The following is a 23253-nucleotide window of genomic DNA, read 5'->3' on the forward strand; positions in this document are numbered from 1 at the left end:
GATTGAATGAATGGGCAAAAATTCAGCAAACAGAGCATAATGATGTGGGAAAATAAGAAGTTGCTCATATTGGTAAGAACAACCATAAAATAGAGTATTGTTTAAATAGAGAAAAACTGCAGAAAACCATAGCACAAAGGGGATTTGGAGGTACTTGCGCATGAAACCTAGAAAGCTAGTACACAAGTACAGCGGGTAATAGGGAAGGCTAACAGAACGTTAGTCCTCATTTCACTGGGATTGGAGTAATAAATTAGGGAGGTCTTACTACAATTGTACTGCGAACAATTTTGGCCGCCTGTAAAAGGAACGATAGTGTTTCATTGGTGGCAATTCAGAGAAGGTTCACTGGGATGATCCTGGGTATGGAGGAATTGCCTTACTAGGTTAATCATTTTGGAACTCTACTCAAAGTCAAAGTCAAGTTTATTGCCATATGCACAAGTACATGTATGCACTGATGCGATGAAAAACTTACTTGCAGCAGCATCACAGACACACAGCATCAGATACACAACATTCACGAGAAAAACAAAAACGTAAATTATACAGAATATTTACAAGAAAGCACAAATACAGCAAAGAAAACAAAGTCCAATGTAGGGCAAAGTGGTCGTAGTGTTGCTACAGAGGTAGTGATTAGGGCTTTGCAGGTTGGTTCAAAAACAAACAGCTGAAGGGAAGCAGCTGTTCCTGAACCTGGAGGTATGGGACTTCAGGCTTCTGTACCTCCCGCCCGATGGTAGCTGTGAGAAATTGCATGGCCCAGATGGTGGCTTTTTGATGATAGAAGTTGCTTTCTTGAGGCAGCGCCTCCTGTAGATACTACTGATGGTGGGGAAGGATGTGCCCATGATGTATAGGGCTGAGTCCACTACTCTCTGCAGCTTCTTACATTCCTGTACATTCAAATTGCTGTATCAGACCATGATTCAACCAGTCAGGATACTTTCATCATCTGTAGAAAGCATAACCTCCTTAATCTTCTAAGAAAGTAAAGATGCAGGCGCGCCTTCCTTGTGAATGCAACTATGTGCTGGGCCCGGGACAGGTCATCTGATATGTTAATGCCCAGGAATTTAAAGCTGCTTGCTCTCTACTGCTGATACACCAATGTACATTGGTGCATGTTCTCCCTCCTTCCCCTTCCTGAAAAATCAACAGTTCTTTAGTTTTATTGACTTTGAGCACGAGATTGTTGTTGCGGCACCACTCAACCAGGTGTCCTATCTCGCTCCTGTACACTGACTCGTCACCACCTGTGATTTGTCCAACAATGGTGTTGTTGGCAAATTTGTATATGACATTCAAGCTGTGCTAGCCACACAGTCGTGTGTATAGGGAGTAGAGCAGGGAGCTAAGCACGCAGCCTTGAGGTACACCTGTGTTGATGGTCGGCGAGGAGGAGATGTTGTAACCAAACCTCACTGACTGAGGTCTGCTGATGAGGAAGTTGAGGACCCAGTTTGAGAGGGAGGTATAGAGGCCCAGATCTTCAAGCTTGAAGAGTTTGGATGGGATGATTGTGTTGAATGCCAAGCTGTGGTCGATGAGCAGCAGCCTGACGTACGAGTTCCTGTTGTCCAAATGGTTCAGAGCAGAATGAAGAGCCAGAGAAATTGCATCTGCTGTTGACCTATTGTGGTAGTTGGCAAACTGAAACAAATCCAGGTCATCTGAGGCAGGACTTGATTCGTGCCGTAACCAACCTCTTGAAGTACTTCATTACAGCTGATATAAATGCTACCAGATGGTGGTCACTGAGGTAGGTCACCATGCTCTTCTTAGACACCAGTATAAAAGATGACTTTTTGAAGCTAGTGGGAACCTCAGACTGCAGAAGCAAGAGGAGGCTGAATATGTCTGTAAATACTCCAGCCAGTTGGGTCACACAGATCTTTAGTACTCAGCCAGGTACGCCGTCTGGACGAGATGCCTTTTGTGGGTTCACCCTCTTGAAGGATGCCCAGACGTCGGCCTCAGAGATTGAGATTACAGGGTCATCTGGAGATGTGGGGGCTTGCTTGTGCGGGTTTGTCATAGTTCCCTCTATCAAAGCTTACCCATTGGAATTTAGAAGAATGAGAAGCAACTGCATTGAAACACAAGATTCTAAGCGGGCTAGACCAGGTAAATGTTGAGGGGACATTTCCCCTCAAGGGACAGTCGAGAACCAAGAGGGTACGGTCTCAGAATAAGGGAGCACCTATTACCTTTAAGGGAAGGGAATATTAGCAAACTTGGAGAAGCTTATTTTAACAATTTGCAATGAATTCTATACCCAGGTTTTGGCACAAGGCTACTGAGTAATATACTTCAAGCGGGCTTAAGACTGATGTTTTGGGCAAGTTAATTGACAGCTTAATTAGTGCCTCTAGCTTTTCAAATCCATTAAAAGCACAAGGAAGAACTATCCAACAAGTGTGAGGCTACATTTAGGTGTTTGGAGATTCAAAACTATTTAATCTTCTTGCAAAGTGGGGCCAGAAGGCAGGCATTAATTGCTTGAGTGCACAAGGGTATTTCAGTCCACATTTTAAAAACATCTACAGCACTTCCAGAAATATTTTTAATTGTATACAATATTATAAAATTGATTAGAGCAAAACTGGTTAGAGCAGAAGATTTACCAGCTGAGGAGTTTGGAGACTCGTGGATAGAGTTCAATCCGGAGAAGTGTGAGGTGGTACATTTTGGAAGGACAAACTCCAGGGCAGAGTACAGGGTAAATGGCAAGGTACTTGGCAGTGTAGAGGAGTAGAGGGATCTGGGGGTTCATATTTACAGTTCACTGAAAGTTGCCTCACAGGTGGATAGAGCAGTTAAGAAGGCCTATGGGATGTTAGCTTTCATAAATCGTGGGATTGAGTTTAAGAGCCGCGAAGTGATGATGCAGCTTTACAAAACTCTAGTAAGACCACACTTAGAGTACTGTGTTCAGTTCCGGTCACCGCATTATAGGAAGGATGTGGAGGTGTTGGAGAGGGTGCAGAGGAGATTTACCAGGATGCTGCCTGGATTAGACCGTATGGAATATGAGGAGAGGCTTAAGGTGCTAGGGCTTTATTCACTGGAAAGGAGGAGGATGAGAGGAGACATGATAGAGGTACATAAAATATTGAGAGGAGTAGATAGAGTAGACAGTCAGCACCTCCTTCCCAGGGCACCAATGCTCAAGACAAGAGGGCATGGCTTTAAGGTTATGGGTGGGAGGTTCAGGGGAGATGTCAGGGGGAGGTTTTTCCACCCAGAGAGTGGTTGGTGCATGGAATGCACTGCCTGGGGTGGTGGTGGAGGCAGATACATTGGACAGGTTCAAGAGTTTGTTGGATAGGCATATGGAGGAATGTGAGATAGAGGGATATGCGGGAGGAAAGGGTTAGATAGTGTGAGGGTGGTTTGATGGACGGCACAACATGGTGGGCCGAAGGACCTGTTTTGTGCTGTGTGGTTCTATGGAGAAGGAAAACTGGAATGCCACAGCGATCAATCAGTATCTTCTCAAGTTTAGAGCAAAAATTGTGCAGTAACTGCAAATGTAGCTAATAGTGGCAGAACTTCTATCCAAAAGGTTGCATTTAGCTCATTGGACTTCACCGCAAAAATAATTGGTGTATTCGAGGCAGGAGGATATAGGTAGTGTGTGAACAGTTTACATTATAAATGTGGATAAAGGAATTTATAATGGGGAAAAGGTGACAACTAAGATAGAAATGTAGAGGATTTAAGATTTTGAACACAAGGTGCTACAAATAAGTTAGTTTTCTCGTTCATCTACAAATTCTAACTTTTATACATTTGAACAATTGTAACAGCTCATTTAGCAACAAAATTACACTGGCATTTCACTGTACTGACTTCTTCAGAGCGGTTTGGACGAGTACCACCGTACAACTGTAGCTGAGCCTGATGGAGTTGTTATCAGACAGCAAGATGAACCTGTGCTCACTCTCAGGATCCTCCGTACAAGGAGTGAGATTCATCAACTAATTACTTTTTTCCCCTTATTTGGTGGGACGAGACCCACAGAGGACTTCGATCAATTTTGTATGATGCAAGATCTTTTGAATCTACATTAAAGGGAGCTTCCCCTTTAGTGGTTTTGTTTTATTAAACTTTTCACACAGCATGAAAGTGCGAAGGAACTTTAAGACTGCATTCTCACTTGTCTGCTAATGGGTATGCATTCCTCCCTTTGCCAGCGGTTATTGTCCAAACCATGTGAGGCTGGGCAGCTTTTGTTAAAAGAAATAAATACTTTGCTTTCGAACATGGGGAAAACTGGATTTTTTTTAAAAACTGAAACTATTCATTGTGTTTCAGATTTATGGCAAAACCCTTATCACATTTTTTTCTGAAGCACTAATATTCTCATTTTGAGATAAATTGGGTGTAATAGGCTGAGATAAAACCACAAAAATATGAAGCAATGGAAAGACACAGCAAAAGTACTGTTTTTAAATAGATTTCAGTGAGTAATATCTATCCGACATACATTACATCATTCTTGGGAGTGATGACAAAAGTAGACTTAAAATTTGTGAAATGAAACAGGGGTGCCTTCAATAAATAATTGTTCACTATTAGTTTCTATTGAGAGATAGATAACCTTTTTGTCATTTGTTTTAAGTGAATAAATCTGTTCCCCAGATTGCAGAGAACTCTGCTCGATTTTCATATCTGGAAATAAATGCTGAAAAGCACACTGCAAGAAAGGCTTCTTTATGAACTTTGATTTGTATCAACAACATATCTCAGCAGCTATTATGCACTACTGTTAAATTCTGCAGATGGTGTTCAACTATCTTTAATGCTTAGCCTGCTAACAGGCTTTCTATTATTAACCCAAATCCACAAAAAGATACTTGTCTGGCTTTTAACGTGGAATAGAAGGACCAGTGAAATTAAACTGCAGACCAAACCAAACTCCCATTTTTTAAAAAAATTAACAGTTGTTTCTGAATAAACTGAAATGCTATTTTGGTTTAATTCTGCTTGCGAGTTCCTGCTGTACTTCATTAGGAAATGATGAATCATTTCCTTTTCCTCACTGTCAGCATACTTTTTTTTTAAACATGATAAACAAAATGGCTTCAAGGCTTCTGCTATATTTGGAGATGGTTCACAATATACAGTAGTGGGCAAACCTCCAGTGGGCACAGTTCACAAAGCAGGTTTATAGAAAACCTTCAGAAAGAAACCTATTTCCAATGATGCTGGTATTTTTCTTGACCAAAGTCTTATTCCAAGTGAAAAGTTAGTCTTTAAAAAAGAAACTGCTACATTCAAATGATCCTTCTTTTCTCAGAGACAAGCATGGCTAACAAATCAAATTTGTTATTGTCCTATTCTCATATTCTTAATGCAAGTATGGACAATTTCAAAACCAGTTTCCTGATAACACTGCAAGACCACCTCCTGTTGAAAGCTGCCCCAAAGCTCAAAGGTGCTGTAAAATTGACAAGCCTTGAATGAGAACACAGATCAAAGGAATTCCCTTCCCACTTGTCATTGAGTTATTCGACTTCCAGTTGTGTAGTTAAAGCACATTAATCAAAATAGTACTGAATGGGTTGAGAGAAATGGAATTAATGGTTACAGGATAAATACAAACAAATATGCTAAATGTTTAATGGACTTTTTCCTGCAAAAACAATCTATATGATGTTATACTGGTTTTATGATTTGAACTAGTAATCCAGAGGGCTGTATCATGATCCAGATATTAGTTCAAATTTTAAACACAACAGCTGGAGAACTTAAAATTTACTAATTAAATAAATACAGAATAAGCCTCCCATCTTTACCCAATCTAGCCTCAATGTGGCCAAGTGTACTCTGAAATGGTACAGCAAACCCCTCTGTTTTATCAAATCCTTTTAAAAAGTATTACAATACCAGATAGACTACCAGGCATCAAGCAATGGCACCTGACACGACAAAGGAACACTAAGCTCAGCTGATGCTAAAAACGTATGCAGATGTACCAAACTTGGGAGAACTGTCCCACAGATGAGTGAAACATCACATTGTTATATTCATATTCACAAAATCGTTCCATTCAGCCTATGTCCCAGATACCTAATTACCACCCCTCGTTTTTCTTGTCCATTGGGAAGCTAGACTCAAAGGTGAGAGCACAGTTACACAATGTTGGTGGGTCTTGGGAATTTTGGTGACTCTGGAGTGCATGGAGGCTTATAGCATAGGATCAAACATGGGCAAGGAAACTTTCTGCTGACGAATACTCACCATTCTCCCTCAGATGATGAATCACACTTGTCCACAGTGAACACCATTTATATGAAATATTAAGTACAGCAAGGGAGGGGCATGTAATTTAGTTTAGGAATTCAATAACTATTACCTCCAGTAGCTTGGTGGCACCACTGCTGACTGAGCCCTGAAGAAAGCTACTGTCAGATTAGACAAGCATCTGATAGCAAGGGGTCCAAGACAAGGGGAAAATCTATTTGACTTGGCCCTTGCCAACGTACTGTCACAGGTGCATCTATACATGATGGAATTTGTAGGGAACATACATTCCACCACAGTCCTAAATCTGCTGTTTTCTAAATGAATCTAGCAGCTCAAACATGAACATTCATAAGTAAATAGATGGCAGCTGCAGATCTGTATTCCACTACAATTGGCATCCTCTTGGCTCAAATATCCCTCATTCATCAAATCTGGGACCAACCCCATTTCACTGAGGAATGCAGAAAGGGATGCAAAAGCAGCATCAAACCTAAAAATTCAGTGTTAATCTAGTGAAGTAGCAACACAAGACTATGTGAATGGTAACAATGGAAGCAGCATGCTTTAGAGAGAACAAAGTGCTTCTAAAACCAATGGATTAGATCAATGCCTTCCTGCTCTACCACATCCATTTATGGAGGAGGCAGTGAACATTCAAATGGGAGGAACACCCCATCCTAAGTAATGATGGGGTCAGCACACGAGTGCAAAAGACATGTCTGAATTGTCAGTCTTGGTGATGAGAATGTGGGGAGAATAGATTACAGGAAAAATTAATGAGGGAATGGGATTGTTCCCGAGCCAGCATAGGTTTGATGGACTATAAGTCTCTTTCCATGTCAATATGAAAATGACTTATGTAATTAATCGGAAACATCCTGCTCCTGACCTTATAATGAAGGGATGAAACACATAAACGTTTTTGGACTTTGGACACTTAAGTAGCAATGTTCTGTGGGTTGAGACGATTCATCTCCACCAACCTCAACTACCTTTCTTTGTAGAACCCAGGACTACTTTGATTTTAGTAGGGTTGTCAAATGCTGCTTGATGTTCAAGGACAGTTACTGCTATCTCAGCTCCAGAAGCAACAGTTTCTTCTCCCCCATTTTTGGACCAAGAAAGTAATTAATCTGCAGCCAGGTGATTCTGGCAGAACCAAATTGGAGGGCAGGCAGAAAAATACTGGTGAATAAGACTGATCATCTTTCATCGTTCTCCTAATGCTTGAGGCAGACTGATGCAGCAGTAACTGGCCTGTGTTTGTTCTTCTCCTAATCAATAGGCTCTAAAAGATGTTCTTTACTATCTCTACTTGAATCTAGAGTTGTGATTGTCTTGAAACAGTTTGTAGATAGTGGCTAATATTGGTGTAAGTGTCTTGGGATGTTATTGGAGCCTTAGCCTTTTATACCCCCATGCGCTCAGCTGTTTCTTGAACTGAATTTCCTGATCTGGTCTGAAGTTTGCTTAAGGAAGCATTGTGATCAGCATTAACTTGATCAAGCCTGGGAAGGTACATTAAAACAGAATCAGAGTTAGCAAGAGTAATGGAATCAATCAACATCACCATGGAATGCAAAGCTAAACAAAGTCTTCTTAAATCATTGTACTTACCACTTTTTTCCAGTCGACTCTGTCCACCTTTTGTTTCAGAGAAGTAGTCAATATAATTAACAAGAGCAAAGTCAGGAAGAAGGCACTGCAGCTGACAAACTCGAAGAAATAAAGTGCATGACAGATCTCACAGAATGCCACCACCTCCTCCAGAACAAAAGCCAAAAACGAAAAGACCTATTCAGGGAACAAACCAAAAGAGAAACTCAGACAAATATACAATCTGCAAGCTACGCAATGATGTAAATACAAATATTAGAGTCATAGAATTATAGTCAGAGTCATACAACATAAAACAGGCCTTTCAGCCCATCGTGTCTGTGCTGACCATCCTGCCCATCCACATTAATTCCACCTACCTGCATTAAATCCATATCCCTCTATTAATCTAGTTTAGTTTTCGTTAAACATTATTAGGAATACTTTAATCAATTAGGGATAATAATGGCCACATGCAGGTTAAATTATCCTCTTCCCTGCGCCAAGATGAACCTTAGTTTCAATCTCAAGAGAACCTTTTGTTACAGCATTGTTAGTTTTCCACTTCTTTGATAGCCAGCTTTGTTTTATGCTTAAATGTGAGTTTGCCAAATAACAACAAAGTTGGGATTGTCCAAATTTCATATAATTTAGGGCCTTGGCAATTACCAATTGAGTTGTATTTGAACTCAAGGAGATGGTGTGTGAAGCCTGTGTGTTAACCCATAATGCTATTGATCCAAATATTCCCAATATCAGCTCAGTCATGTTTCAGCTTTCAATGGGTGGATGATTTTTTTCTCCTCAAACCCTCATACCACTTGATCTGTTGCTTCTAAAAATGCTCAAGGATTTTTTCCCCTATATTGTGGGCAAATTATTCAGGAAAAAAATAGCAAAAATAGAGAAACATACAGACAAATAAATAATTTTAAACATTTACTGACAATGACATATATTTTGTTGCAGGATTTTGAACAAGCACAAAACCAGGAGGCTTGGAAGAATAATATCACAGTATACGGATGGTAGCTGTTGATGAACAATCGCTCCCGCAGCATCACATACGAACTTTTCTGTATCTACTATTGATCATCAGTAAGTAATTTCTGACCCCAAGCACTTCCACAAATTTCCAACTTGATGGTTGCACTTGCCCCAATAGTTTAAGCATCTGAATTGTTCTCACACCTGTCCGTCCAGCTTATCCAAGCCAGCCACCATCTCATCTGGCTTGTCTCCTCCCTTTCAAACTGATTAAACTAGGCTCAACCTCATCCTCACGTGGCACTCCAGCAGCATCATGGCTGAGGAGAATCCATGTTAGAGTGAGTTATCGCATACACAGAAAGAATAACGTGATCCTTTGGCTCACCAAGCAATTAGATCTACACTTGTTTTTAATCACGTTTCTTTCATTGTTCAATCTGAGCATTGAACCTGGCTATTGGACACCAGATAATAAGGACATAGGCAGCCTCCAAGTTACAGCAGGATTCCGTTCCTGAGAACTGCTGGTAACCCAGACTATTCCCAAGTCAGAAATAAACGACAACAAGTGTGTGGGAGAGGATCACAGAAGCACGTGTGGCAGGAGAGCAAGCAGGCACGGGAAGAGTGTTGCCAGCTGGCCTCACTGATTTCGTGAGCGAGTGAGTCTGCTCAGCTCTGCTCGGCTCCAGTTGGGGCGGAGAGAGAAAGCACACGGAAGTGCCCCGTTCCTTTCCCACCCAGCAGAAGATGCCTGCAGCTCTGCAGCAGCTGGCAAATCTACTCCGTTGGTCTCCCAAATGACTGTTCACATGTAATGGCTGTCCATAAGTCAGGCATTTGGAATTTGGAAAAGACCTGTACATGAATGCAAAGCATTCGATCCCAAAATGAGCCCCATGGCACCCGTGACATGTCCAGCTACACAATTTGTGCAGTCATTGCATGTGGGATGGATTCAGGCCATGAATTGCCAATCCCATGCACTACTTCCACGCTTGCCTCCAGTGAACAAAATGTGCACAGATTGAGAAAACCTTGGCATTATCTTTCGAGTTACCTAACACATGAAAGTTGTAAACAGCTAACCATAATTACAGACCACTATTAGAGAGCAACTCACTTGGAAGGCAATGTGTTGCAAAACCTGACTTTAATTCCTCAACACTTCACCCATGACCCCACTAGCAGTACTCCAAACCATTTTGAGTGACTGTTAGAATGAGGAAACGTTTCTCACCCAATCTGAAAAAGGTATACGTGTACTCTCTGGAACAGTCAAGTTTACCATTTCCATAGAGCATCACCTGGACCATTTTATGTGGAGCTGCAGTACTAAACAGAGTAATAAAATTGTGAAAATAAAACAGAATGACACTGTAGTTGGGGAGCTGTCATAATGGTAAATGATCCCATGGGCTCTAAACTTTTTGGACCAGCTTTCCATGTGGCACTTCGACAAAGGCATTAATGAAGACTATATCAATTGCAGATGAGGAAGTTGGCTTTCGTAATCACAGATCATCTGGATAAAGAAAGGGCCAAGGGTGGATTCCTGGGAAAGTTTGAAGGAAATCACTTGCTGATAAAATGAAATGCTTTAGCTATGTTCACAAAGGTAAAGCTGGAACTAAATGAAGATAGGTGTATTGAGTTGGTCTACAAAAGGTGTGGGTGTGGTCAACCATGTTAAAAGCTGTAGAGAGGTAGAGGATGATGGAATATACTCTCACTGAAAGTCATTTGTGAGATGGTTAGTGTAGTTTCAATGCTGCAACAAGGATGCAAACTTGATTCAAAACTTTGAAAGTTGGTTAAAAACCCAGCACAGGTGAACCAACAGCTTCAATAAAACCATCAATCCCAAAGCAACTTTGATTTTAAGGACCCACAAAAGGCAGGCCATATACAAATACATGGAAGTTATTTTGTGCATGTTACAGTAGTTTTTTTATACATTAGCAATGACATTATGGCATATAGCACCACCTGGTGCATATACACAGTATCATCACTTCATTGAAGAGAATTAAATTTGTTGACATAATCTCCAATTTAATGGTTTCTGGCAATGGTGAACATAAATCATCACTTTGGTATTTCCTCAGGATTTGAGATTATATCCCAATTTGAAGCTAGAAAGACCTAAAGGGATTGAGCAACTGAAAAAATTGTTTCCTTTTTAACTTCAAAAGGCATTTCTGTGGCTCTGCATAAAATGAGCAATCAGAGTAGTGGAATGCAAGATAGTTTTTATAGCAAGCTTAAATTTGTTGTGTGATATAGCCTTTGTAGTTTCTGATCTGATAATGTATTTGTTTTATTCCTAAAATTTGTATCATTTTATTAGTTATACCTTTTTTTATTTACATTTTTTAGTTACTGGCAACTTCCCCATCTAGTATCTATCCTGATGGTTTCTGAATTAGAGAGGCACTTAAGAGCCAACCATATATAGTCACATATAGGCAAGACTAGGTAAAGGAAGATTTCTTTCCCCGAAGGAAAACAGTGAACCCGATTGTTTTTTTTGTTACAACAATCCTCTGGTCCCATAGTTATTATTATTGATATTAGCTTTTAAAATAAAATCCAGATTTATTTAATTAAATGAATTGAATTTCCCCAGCTACTATGGTGGGATTCAAATCATGTCCCTGGATCAATGGCCCAGACCTCTGGCTACTGATTCAGTAATTTAACCATCTGGTTACCACATTGTACTGAAAATATCCCATATTATCTTTGCCAGTGCAGACTCGAAACATTTTTTCATGGAACCCAGTAAAAGACAATAAACTTGAACTTGAAGCAGTGCCAAATTTTATATAGTACAATTACTATTTTTTTAGATTTACTAACATAATAGTTTCCTCAGCATGCTAATAACATGGTTACATATAAAAGTCTGTGTTACGGAAATACCCTAGAGCGTGACGTGTAGGATACAAGTTGAGTAAAAGAAGTGGGCTGTATCATGTGCTGTTTGTCACAAAAGGAGTACAACCGCAGCAGGTGATGTTTGTGGAATAAAAGCAATAGCAGGTGACAGTGGAAGTGGTTTGGGTACATTGACTATTACCATCTTCAACAAAGTCCCTTAATTCATCACTGGCAAGGCTTTGTTTGTGCATGTATTATCTAAGGCAATGGTACACATCACGCCAAAGAATTTAATTTCTCTTATGTCCTAATTCTGCCCAAATTAGTCACCATCTGCCACCCTCTGGCTCTCTCATAATCATCCTTAAATCGATGGTAAAATTAGTACAACTGGTACACAGTTAGCTCGCACATCAAACACTGGATACGAATTGACCATGCATGCACTTGTTCTCCACAGTTAATATTGCCTATTAGTACAGTGTCACCCTGAAGGGCAAGAACAAACCCAAATTCATCTTTCAGGATCACTCATCACATTAATAGCTTTTCCAACCCACAACTTGCTCTTCATCACAAACATATTGAAGCCATGGATCTTTTAATCTCCAAGACAGAACATCGACACAGAGTATTTGGTTTGTACCACCAGCTGACTGATTAATTTCAGTGATTGTGACAAAAGATTCAAAGATGTGTGCTGATTATTAGACTGCTATTATGTGACATTCAGATTATGTCTAGGATCAGTGGCATATATTGTCAAAAAGTTCATGTGAACTTGATCAAATTAATGATAACCAAAGAACAGGGGAAATGAACAGGGCTGGCAAAAATTATGGATTTATTTTGAAAATGAAATCATGTCCCATTACTGTAATTGTCTAAAGTATGCTTTACTTGTATGTTATTTCATCTTACAGAAGCTTTGAACAGTTTCAGATCAATAACAAGTGGGTGATAAATGCAAAAACAGAATCTATTCTATTTTGTATTTTTAAATTTGAGGCCCTATTAGAAAGGCAAGGATTTTTCTTCATTTTTTTCCTGTTTGCTGGACCCACCAGGTCAAGAATCTAAACTTGGTCACCAGGAGTTTCAGAACAGCCTCTATGTTTGACTTTCCTTAGCAGCTCCTACTTTCAATTTGGCAGCCAAGATCTCAACACAATTCAGAAGGAGATTGTGTTTTGATCTGCTATACTTGAGTTTAATGGGAGTGTGGGACAGAAGCCCCATGGACTTAAAGACAGCCAAGGTTGTAACTGAGCACTTATCTTAGTCTGAGCGCTTGGAGACTACAATCTATTGACACCAGACAGCACCATGTGGATGGTTTCTTCCACCCATCACCCCTGAGGCTTATCTGGGAGAGGTTCAGTACTCCAGGCTGGGCATCTCACAGCTGGGGTGAGAGCAGCAAGGAATCAAGGGGGAAAGAGGACGGGGGAAGGAAGTAATGAAGGAGAAAAAAAAGGACCGAGTTGAGAGTGGGAGGCACAGCCCAGGTCAGATCTCCCTCACTGAGCTTTGCACCCCACCTTACCTTCAAGAGTCTCTGGGATCAGCCACAATCTGTCAACATCCGAACCAGCCACCATAGGCTTCCCCTGAACCCTCAGTGATGGTTAGTTGGGATTTTCCTCAAAGCTGGAGAGGGAGGGAAGAGAAATTGCAGAGGGGAAAAGAACAGAGGCTCATAGAAAACAGAATAGGATCGGTGAAAAGAGGGGAAGGAGGCAGCCAAGCGGCAGAGTGAAAAAGTCAGGAAGGCTGCAAGGGTTGGTGGTGTTAAACTATGTCATGATCCGAGCAAGAGATCGCCAGGGTGTCCACCTTACACACGCCATGATCAGTACTGATGACTCCCGGTCTGCCTACCATCTTCATCAGCCTGGTCCCGAAACAGTGATAGCAACAGAATGCTGCAAGAAAATCAAGTTTGAAGATCTCATAACCCCACAAAAGGTAGCTCTCCTCAGACAACACCTAACAGACAAACTTCCAATCAACAGGAGGCACAGTGTGTCCACAGATGTGGATGGCCTGAAGTGCACCATAATCAGCATCTATGAAGTCCACCTTGGCTTCTCTATTAGAAAACTCAGGACTGATTTCATGGGAATGAGCAGGATATCTGGATGATAATTTACCACAGATGCAAGATATTCTTGTTTTGATAACTCCTCCATGACTCAAAGGAAAAGAAACATCTTTACAGGCAAACTGAAGCCCGAAATTCAACCTTAAAACCACAATAGACTGGGAGAAGTGGTGGTGGAGGAGGAAAGAGTACAGGGAGGTCCACCAACTTATATGACCATGACATGCATATATTCTTTAATGCTGCAATAGTCATCCACCCATTGAGAGCCAAGAACAGAGATGAATTTATCATGGATAGAAGGAAAGTCAGCACCCATTGGAAGAAGCATTTCAAAGAACTTCTAAACTGTGAGCACCCTTGATTCCATCCCACAGCAAACTATCCAGTCCAGCTTCATTGCAACCCCTGGCCAACAAGAAGTTATTGAGAAGCCTATGTGCCCAGTGATAAACAACAAGTATTTTTTTTATTTACAGCGTGGTAACAGGCCCTTCCGGCCCAACGAGTCCGCACCGCCCATTTTAAACCCAAATTAACCTACCCATACGTCTTTGCAACGTGGGAGGAAACCTGAGCACCTGGAGGAAACCCACGCAGACACGGGAGAATGTACAAACTCCTTACAGACAGCGGCGGGAATCGAACCCTGATCGCTGGCGCTGTAATAGCATCGCGCTAACCGCTATGCTACCGTGCCACCCATTATTGATACCACGTCCTCCTGAGGCCTTAAGTTCCAAAATGTAGCAGAGAGGAAGTTCAGTCACAAATACACCAATGTCATCTCTCATCACTGGGAAGAGATGGATATGGCAGGTTGTATCGGAGATGCCATATCCGTGAGCATCTTCAAAAAGGCAAATCTGATTGCAGTATCTAGAGAAAGGTCTCCCTGCTGTCCATCACAGGGGAAGTAATCACCAAGGTCCTCTTCAACCACCGCCCCCTTATAATCCGGAGCAGCTCCTTTAATCACAACATGGATTCCGCCCACCTTGAGGTGTAGTAGATATGATCATTACAATACATCAACTCCATAAGAAGTGCAGAGAGCAACTTCAACCACTGTACTTGTTTTTTTGCCTCTCACCGTCAGCTGAAGGGGACAGTGGAATCTCTGCCTCAAAATTGGCTGTCTGCAGAAATTAATTTCTCTCTTGCACATGTTACATGATGGCACAAAATTCATGACCTTAATCAATGTGTCCACAATCAATCCACCTCAGTGCAGAACTTGTATCTAGCAAAGCTTTGTTATCAGCCGAACACTATTCTCAATCCCTCTTGCCACAAACTACTAACTTCAAAAAGTTTTCCCGCTGGAATTGAGCAAACCTTCAGGACAAATGGGAAACAGTTGAACCCTTGTTATTCTCACTCCAGAACAAGTCATTCACAACTTCAATCAAACTGCAGTACATAGAGGATACATGAATTGACACATTTAGAGGCAGAGCTCCAAGTCATCATCAGCTCATTCACTGAGCCACACAGGAGAACAGGGCTTGCATGTAACATCCACAAAACAAAGGTCCTCTACCAACCTGCCCCTGCTGCACAACAAAAGGTCCATGATGCTACCTTAAAGGTCACTTCCCACATTTTGGAAGCCACCTTGCAGCAAAGGCAGACATCACCTTCAGTGTACAAGTAGAATCTTGACCATCTGATTGATATTGATATTTATTTATTAGTCACATGTACATCAAAACATACAGTGAAATGCATCTTTTGTGTAGAGTGTTCTGGGGGCAACCCGCAAGTGTCACCATGCTTCCAGCGCCAACATAGCATGCCCACAACTTCCTAACCTGTACTTCTTTGGAATGTGGGAGGAAACCGGAGCACTCGGAGGAAACCCATGCAGACATGGGGAGAACGTACAAACTCCTTACAGACAGTGGCCGGAATTGAACCCGGGTCGCTGGTGCTGTAATAGCGTTATGCTAACCACTACACACTGGATATATTTAAGATGGAGGTGTTAATTCCCCGTTGAGCTCCCGTGCCTTGTGAAAGTCCTTTGGAACCTCCATTCCCTCGCTGACCCACTTTACCCAACAGATCCGGCCCGGGGTGTCCACCGGAACAGGACCTGCCGCTGGCTTGTGGGGTGTTGCCTTCCTCCTAGTACAAAGCTTACAGCCTACCAGGCAGCAGTGATTCATGCCCTCCTGTACATTTTTGAATCACAGATTACTAACCATAGGTATTTCAGAACAATGGAGAGGTACCATCAAATATTGTTTCTACAAAATCCTTCAAATCCATTGGCAGGATAAACAAACCAACATCAGCATCTTCTTTCAGACCAACATTCCCAGCATTAATTACACCCAGTCAGCTTTAACGGTCAGGCCATGTTGTTCACATGCCTGACAACAGTGTCTCAAATGAGCTCAGGCTCTATCACAACAAGGGATTATCAGGTGGACAGAAAAGTTTCAAGGATTTTCTCCAGCCTCCTTGAGGAAAATGCATCACCTCCATTGACTTAAGAGAATCCCTGACCTACAATTACTCAAAATGACAAAGAACTATTCAGGATGACATTGAAAATTGTAACCCCACGTGTTAGGAGCATGCCAAGGCCCAAGAGAACAGGTGGAAGGAGTGCATCAACTCTCAAACTACCCAGCTGTCCACCCTGTTGGCAGAGTCTACAGGTCCCATATTGGCCACCTCAGAATCAGAATGAAAGTCATCCTCAATCCCAAGGGATGGCCCAGCAAGAAGGAATATGCATTTTATTGTCTGCCTCCCTCATGCCCTGTAATAAAATTTAGAGGTGAAACACACCAGTTTGACAAATTGTTTTCAGGTTAAATTTCAACTTATGTTTTCAACCCAAGAGATGTGTGGAGAGTACAAATAAGAGCAATGAACTGTGCAAGTATTAGCCTTCCATTACCTCTTTCCCCTCATACTCAACACTCCTCCCATTTTCTGCACATGTATATTTAAAAAAAAATTCCTCAATGCCATTATTTTCGCAAACCTTTGAGTCACCTCTCCTAACTTCCCACTGTTGCTTGGTAGTTATGCCCATATCTAGATTATGAAGCCCCAAAGTCAAAGACATATAGATGGAAGTTGTTGCTGTGACCATGGACTACTAGTCAGTTAATGAAGCAGTACTCCTGCAAAGACAGGGTGACAACCATGCTGTGGAGAAAATGATCACAGAAATCAACCACCATTAAGTTTCACTGGTGTGGACATTTTGACAAAATGAGGAACAACTGGTTAAAGTGTACATTCAATCTCTTTCCAGTATTTATTGTAAACTTATTCTCTACATAAGAGAGGATGTGTTATTGCCAAAGAGCTCTGCTATGAAAGAGGTTTAAGAATTATTAGCAATCTCTTTAACTTGAAGCTTCTGATCCACTGTCTAACAGAAATACATGGCATCCTAAAGGACAACTTTACATAAAGCCTCCAAATGGAGTGCAAGGCCCATTAGTTATTAGTAAGAATATAACTGCTAGCCTAGGACTTTTAAAAACCTTTATCTTCGGCCTTCTCTTTGCTTCCATTCCTATTCTCTTCCTCATTGACTTTTCCTTGCATTTATTTGTGAGATGTTATAGAACGGTACTTACAATGAAGAAACTAAATAAATGAAGTCCAATTAAGGGATGATGTAGATCAGAGATGAACAATGTGAAGAAGATACTTAGCTAACTCCCCTTCCAAAGGTTTGCATATCCACAGCTAATGACTTACCTAACTGTTAAGAGTCATGAATAAATAATAACTTCCCACCTAAAAATGAGTCATGACCTCTTTTAATGAGTGTAGTCTAGAGGGAACAGATGGGAAATACCATACATAATGCCACTGACACATTCAGGAAACTCTTTTCTACCACAATGAAACTATTACATTTTGGATCAACTTCAGTATTTCACAGATAAGCAATGTTTATGCTCACACAGGCATGCCCAAACTTCTAATACTTTGAACACAAAATTAATTGGAATAGAATGCACAGTCATCACTTCTGTGATTCCTTGCAAGATGGAGAATGCAGTCCAAGATGAAATTTGTTATTCCCAGGATTTTAAGTCAATGTCTATCTAACAACACTGTCGGAGCACCTTCAACACTCAAAAGACTGCTGTAGTTGAAGATGATGGTTCATCACTACCACCTTTTCAAAGCAATTTGGGGATGGGCAATAAATGCTGGCCTCTCTGCTGATGTCAAGAAACAAAAACAACATCACCTAGGATATTACCATATAGGATATCAGATAAAATATTCTAGAATCTGCAGTCACCTAATTATCAAAATCTCTCTCAAAATTGGAACATTGAAGAATGAAAGAAGTTGGAGGCTAAACGAACAAATTTAATCCAACTCCTTAATATTAGATGAAGGCTGTTCATCTGAAAGACAATTTATTTTTCAGTAGGAGTTAGAGCAAATATCAGAAGTTTTTGGACTATTAATGTAATACAAAGATAAAAATGTCTCATTAACATCAAAACTAAACCAGTAACCTCAATCAGGAACAAGAAAACTGTAAGCAACCCACTGGATTTAATTTTGTGCTTTGATCAATAATAGGTCAGGTTGCTCACCGAGTCACTGGAAAAGACTTAGCAAGTGACTAAATTGTGTTCAATAAGCAAGCTGAACACACAATGTCTCCATCTTGGGATTTCCTGCAATCATCTTCTAATATTCTGAAAAAATTTCCAGAACAAAAAGTGATAAGCAGTACCATATAGGACTGCCACAAATATTACTGAAAGTGTTTTAAAAAAAAAATCCCTAAAACTTCCCCCCAAAACAGCTTGAATTGTAACTGTTGCCCTTGGTTTGCCACACACACAACAAAGTACAGGTTGTAATAAAATCTGAAACAGAACAATGGAGATCCGCAGTGACTGGTTTGGTACAGTAATGAAACCGAAAAACCTGACAGAACCCCATACAAACATGGGGAAAAGGTGCAAGCACCCAAGATCAGTATCAAACCCAAGTCTCTAGAGCTCTGGAGGTAATCAGTACTAACTGCTATGTCACCCTTAATCCATGAACTTTTATATTTTTGACCAATGTACCATGTGGGATCTTGGCAAAGGATTTGCTAAAAATCCATGTAGACTACATCAACTACACTGCCCTCCTCAATGCTCCAAGTTACCTCTTCAAATAAGTCAATCAAATTGGTGGGACACCACCTTCCTTCAACATGAGAATGTGGGGAGAATAAACTGGGATTAATGTAGGATTGGTGTAAAAGGGTGCAAGATGGTCAGTGTGGACTTGGTGGGCTGAAAAGCCTGCTTCCATGTTGTATCCCTCTATGACTAATCTATACTGACTGTACTTTTCCAAAATGAAAGTTTAGAATTGATTTCAATAATCTGCCCAAAGTTAATCTAATTACTGTAAAGTTATTTGATTTATCCCATCCTCCCCTTTTTTTTAAAATGACGAAGCAATGTTAGCAGTTATCCAGTACTCTGGTACTACTATTATGGGCAGGGAAGAGTGAAAAATTGTAGGGAGATATTGGTAAGCCTTCAACTTCCTCCCTTGGTTCACAAGGTCTGAGAGATTTCTTAACCCATAACAACCTGGAGACTTGTATACTTTTAAAATTGCTGATCACTTAATACTCCCTCTTTTGCAACATTTATCCCAGACAATTTAGAATCTTTTCCATATCCTCTACTTTCACACACTTCTTCATTGGCTTCCTTAGTTAACCTCTTCTGACATTTGATTTTAATTATCAGTGTTTTTTTTTCCCCCCATAGGAGGATGGATGATCATTTAACTTAATTCCAATTTTCTGGCTTTTTTCCAATTTCAATTCAATTCCAAAATCTGCCAAATTTTGGCCATTGAGACTGAAGTTCACAATTATCTGGGGAAAGTGCTCCAAGGCTTCACAATCACACCCCACCCCTATGGAATTGTTCCCCACCTTCTTACTAATTGGTGAAGCACTTATTCTAAATTTGTATGCACCCAGTTCTAAATCCTCCACCTGGAGAAAACAGTTTAGCATCTAATATTGCCAAGTTCCTTACAAATACTACACATCCCAAAGAGATCACAGCTCACTCTTCTAAACTGTAGAAAATACAGACTCAACATAAACATTTTGATGTGCAGGTCTTTGCAACAAATATTGTTAATCCATCATTGTTAATCTTTACAAGGACTTATTGCTGAGGTACTTCACCTCCGCCACAAGCAGTAGCTAGAAAGCCACATCCATATCCTGCTGCTTTCTAGTTAAATGAGTTCAAGTACACGAAATACATTTTGGTGCACTGCAGCACACCTGATAGCCCAGATGATCTTTTCTCACTCTTGGTCATGATCTGACCAACTCTGCTCACTCACTCTGATCACATCACGATCTTATTTAAATCAGAGGAACCAAAGCCAGAGGCAACCCTGACCTAACTTTGCCTTTTGAATGGACAAATATTGAATTACTGGCATTAAGCACAAGCCAAGAGCTTTCAGTATCATTCCTATCTATTTCACAACCATGTTGTGCAAGTGCAACAACATCAAAGGTCAATTAATCACACTCGAGATAAGAGATGTCACTGGGAATGGCCACCAGAGACAGAAGTTTTTTTTCTGATTCAGGTTCTTAGAAAATGGGCAGATACAGGGCATAGCAAAAAGTATATAATCTGGATGGATTTCCTGTTTCTTTGCTTATGGGGATTAACATATACATTGTACATAAGAGTACATGAATTCTCTTTCATCCATTCTTTCTTCCCTTTTGCCCCAGAACCCAACTCCTACTCTTCCACATTTGTTAAGATGTGGAATGCACTACCGATAGGTGGATGAAGCTGATTTCACAGTAACCTTAAACAAAAGAGGATAAATAATTAAACTGCAGGGTCATGGGAATCAGAAAGTGTGGGTCTAATTGCTAAGCTCTTCCAAAAAGCCAAGAGAGTCGAAATGAATTTCTTTTGTAGTATCTAATTACAATCCCACAGACACATTTTCATTTTTTACTTGCAGAGTTGCTAGCAGGATTTCTCCTTGATCCATTATAATTTGTGTTGCACGTCATCCTTTCCCCTATCGCTCTGATTTGTCCTACTTTATACAGCATGAGGCCCTTTGCAAATATATGGCTGGTACCTTGCCCTCAGCTGGGCCGAAGTTTGGGGTCAAATGCATTATACAATTAGATATAAATAAATAAAACACAAACAAACGAGACAGAAAATAAGTGCAATATGCAATCATCAGCATACATCCCCACTTGAACTTGTGATGGAAGGAAGGTCATTAATGAAGCCCACGGAGATGAGTGGGCCAACAACGAGTTGAGGAATTCCCACAGCTGGAATGACTGACATCCAATAGTCACAATCATTTTTTTTTAACAAGAGGTATGACTTCATTGTTTTCCCTTTGATAGCCATCAACTTTTATTTTACCAGGGCATGGATTGCATTTGTCCTGCTTTTTGTTGACAGGTCAAATATGGGCAATTTCACACATTGATGGGTAGATGTCAGTACTGTAGTTCTACTGAAACAGCTATAGGTGCAGCTAATTCTGGAGAGATCTTCAGTACTAATGCTGAGATGCTGTCTGGTCCCATTGTCAGTGCTTGACCCAGAGCTCTCAGCCATTTCCTGAATTCACTTGGAGGAAATTCAATTGCCTGGTTACTGGTTTCTGTGATGGCATCTCATTTCTAGCAGCCATGTACTGGGTTCCACCATCGTAGAGGATGGGGATATATTTGGAGCTACCTCCTATTTGCTATTTAACTGACCCAAGTTTTATCCTCTGGCTTGACTGTAATGCTACAGTGAGGGGTGGGCTGGGCCATTATATTGTGGTTGCATACATTTCGTTTTGTTCATGATAGTTCACAGCACTTCACTGATGCTCAATTTTGAGCTATTAAATCTATTCATACAAGATTGTAGTGCCATACAGCATGATGACAGAATTTTGTCTCCTAAGGACTCTGCACTGACCCAGTCTGTAGCTACATCTTTCAGGACTTGGACTGCTTGGTCAGCCACTCTAGATGATGGTTGAAGTTCCCCACTCAGAGTACACACTGGGCTCTTGTTACTTTCATTACTTCACCATGCGGCAAAACACACAAGAGAGGATGGTAGGTGGAAATCAGGTAGAGGTTTCCTTATGCTATGGGGCAGCAAATAATGTTACTCTTCACAACACAAGACGGCATCCAGCTTGGCTGATCAACCCCATTTCCTCCACCCGACCGTTTCTCTGTACTTCTACAACTTAATCTCTCTCTCAAATTCCCAAGAACTCTCCTTTGAATCTTTTGCCATTTACCTACATCAAGGGGTAACTTACCATAGCCAATTAACTCACCAGCACGTCTTTAGGATGTGGAAGGAAACCAAAACACCCAGGACGATCTGGTAATTTTTTGTTGTCGTCATTACTAAGCTTAGTTCATAGTTAAATTTGGGGATAGGATGGGGAGTAACAATTTAATTCTACAACTGCTGTCGTGGGATTTGGATTTGCATCTCTGGATTTCCCTGGCAGGAAATTACAAGAAATAATAGTGACATTGGAGGACAAATAATACACATATAGATAGGGACAGTAATAACACAAGAGACAAAGAACAGAGAGTTTCTGAAGTGTATTCAGGAGAACATTCTTGTTCAGTATGTTCCTGGCCCAAACAGGAAGGCAGCATTGACAGATTTGATTTTGGAAAATGACCTCGGCCAGGTGGAGCAAGCATCAATGGGGAAAACCTCCAAGAAATGGTGATCATATCATGGTGTTTAGAATAATTATGGAAAAGGATACAACCTCTCCAAGGTTGAACTAGTCAATTGGAGAAGGACCAATTTTATTGGAATGAGAACTGATCTGGCTTAGGCAAACATTAAGCAAGGCAAAACCATGATTGAACAATGGGGGGCCTTTAAACTTAAAACATTTGGGCTACAGTCATAGTACATTCCCATGAGGGAGAAAGTAGGGAAATTAAAGCCAGAGCTCCATGGATGATCAAAAAGAGAGCAGGATAGGAAGCATATCTGCTGAAAGTTTAGAGAAGTAAAAAAGAAAATGAGAGCAGCAAATAAATTGAGAACAGAGTGGCATTAAGATGAAAAGGAACCCAAAAATAGAGGTACTGCAACAAAGGTGCACTAGAGCATTTCTTTGGGACCTTAGGGTTGCTGTACAAGGAGATTTTAAGCAGACTGAGCAAATGCACCCTTGTCCAGTAACATCCATCGAGCAAAGTGGGTGCTTAACAGCATTCCTATGTGTAATGCCTTTGACCAATAATAATTACCTTAAAAGGATCATTTACTTGTTGCTCTGCAATATTTCCCTTTAAGGAGCAATTGTATTAACTCTCATACATGCCAATAGGAGTGACATGAAATGCAAGT

General features: G+C 40.7%; 1 protein-coding gene across 5 annotated transcripts in view; it reads right to left on the reverse strand.

Moving 5' to 3' along the window:
• Positions 1–23253, reverse strand: part of cmtm6 (CKLF-like MARVEL transmembrane domain containing 6) — a 54612-nt gene that overhangs the window by 14523 nt on the left and 16836 nt on the right. For all 5 annotated transcript variants that reach the window (XM_052016434.1, XM_052016432.1, XM_052016431.1 and 2 more), the window contains exon 3: positions 7876–8052. In XM_052016434.1, coding sequence (XP_051872394.1) covers positions 7876–8052 — 177 coding nt within the window. The remainder of the gene's footprint in view (positions 1–7875; positions 8053–23253) is intronic.

This window comes from Pristis pectinata, chromosome 5 (assembly GCF_009764475.1).
Source record: "Pristis pectinata isolate sPriPec2 chromosome 5, sPriPec2.1.pri, whole genome shotgun sequence".
Taxonomy (NCBI): domain Eukaryota; kingdom Metazoa; phylum Chordata; class Chondrichthyes; order Rhinopristiformes; family Pristidae; genus Pristis; species Pristis pectinata.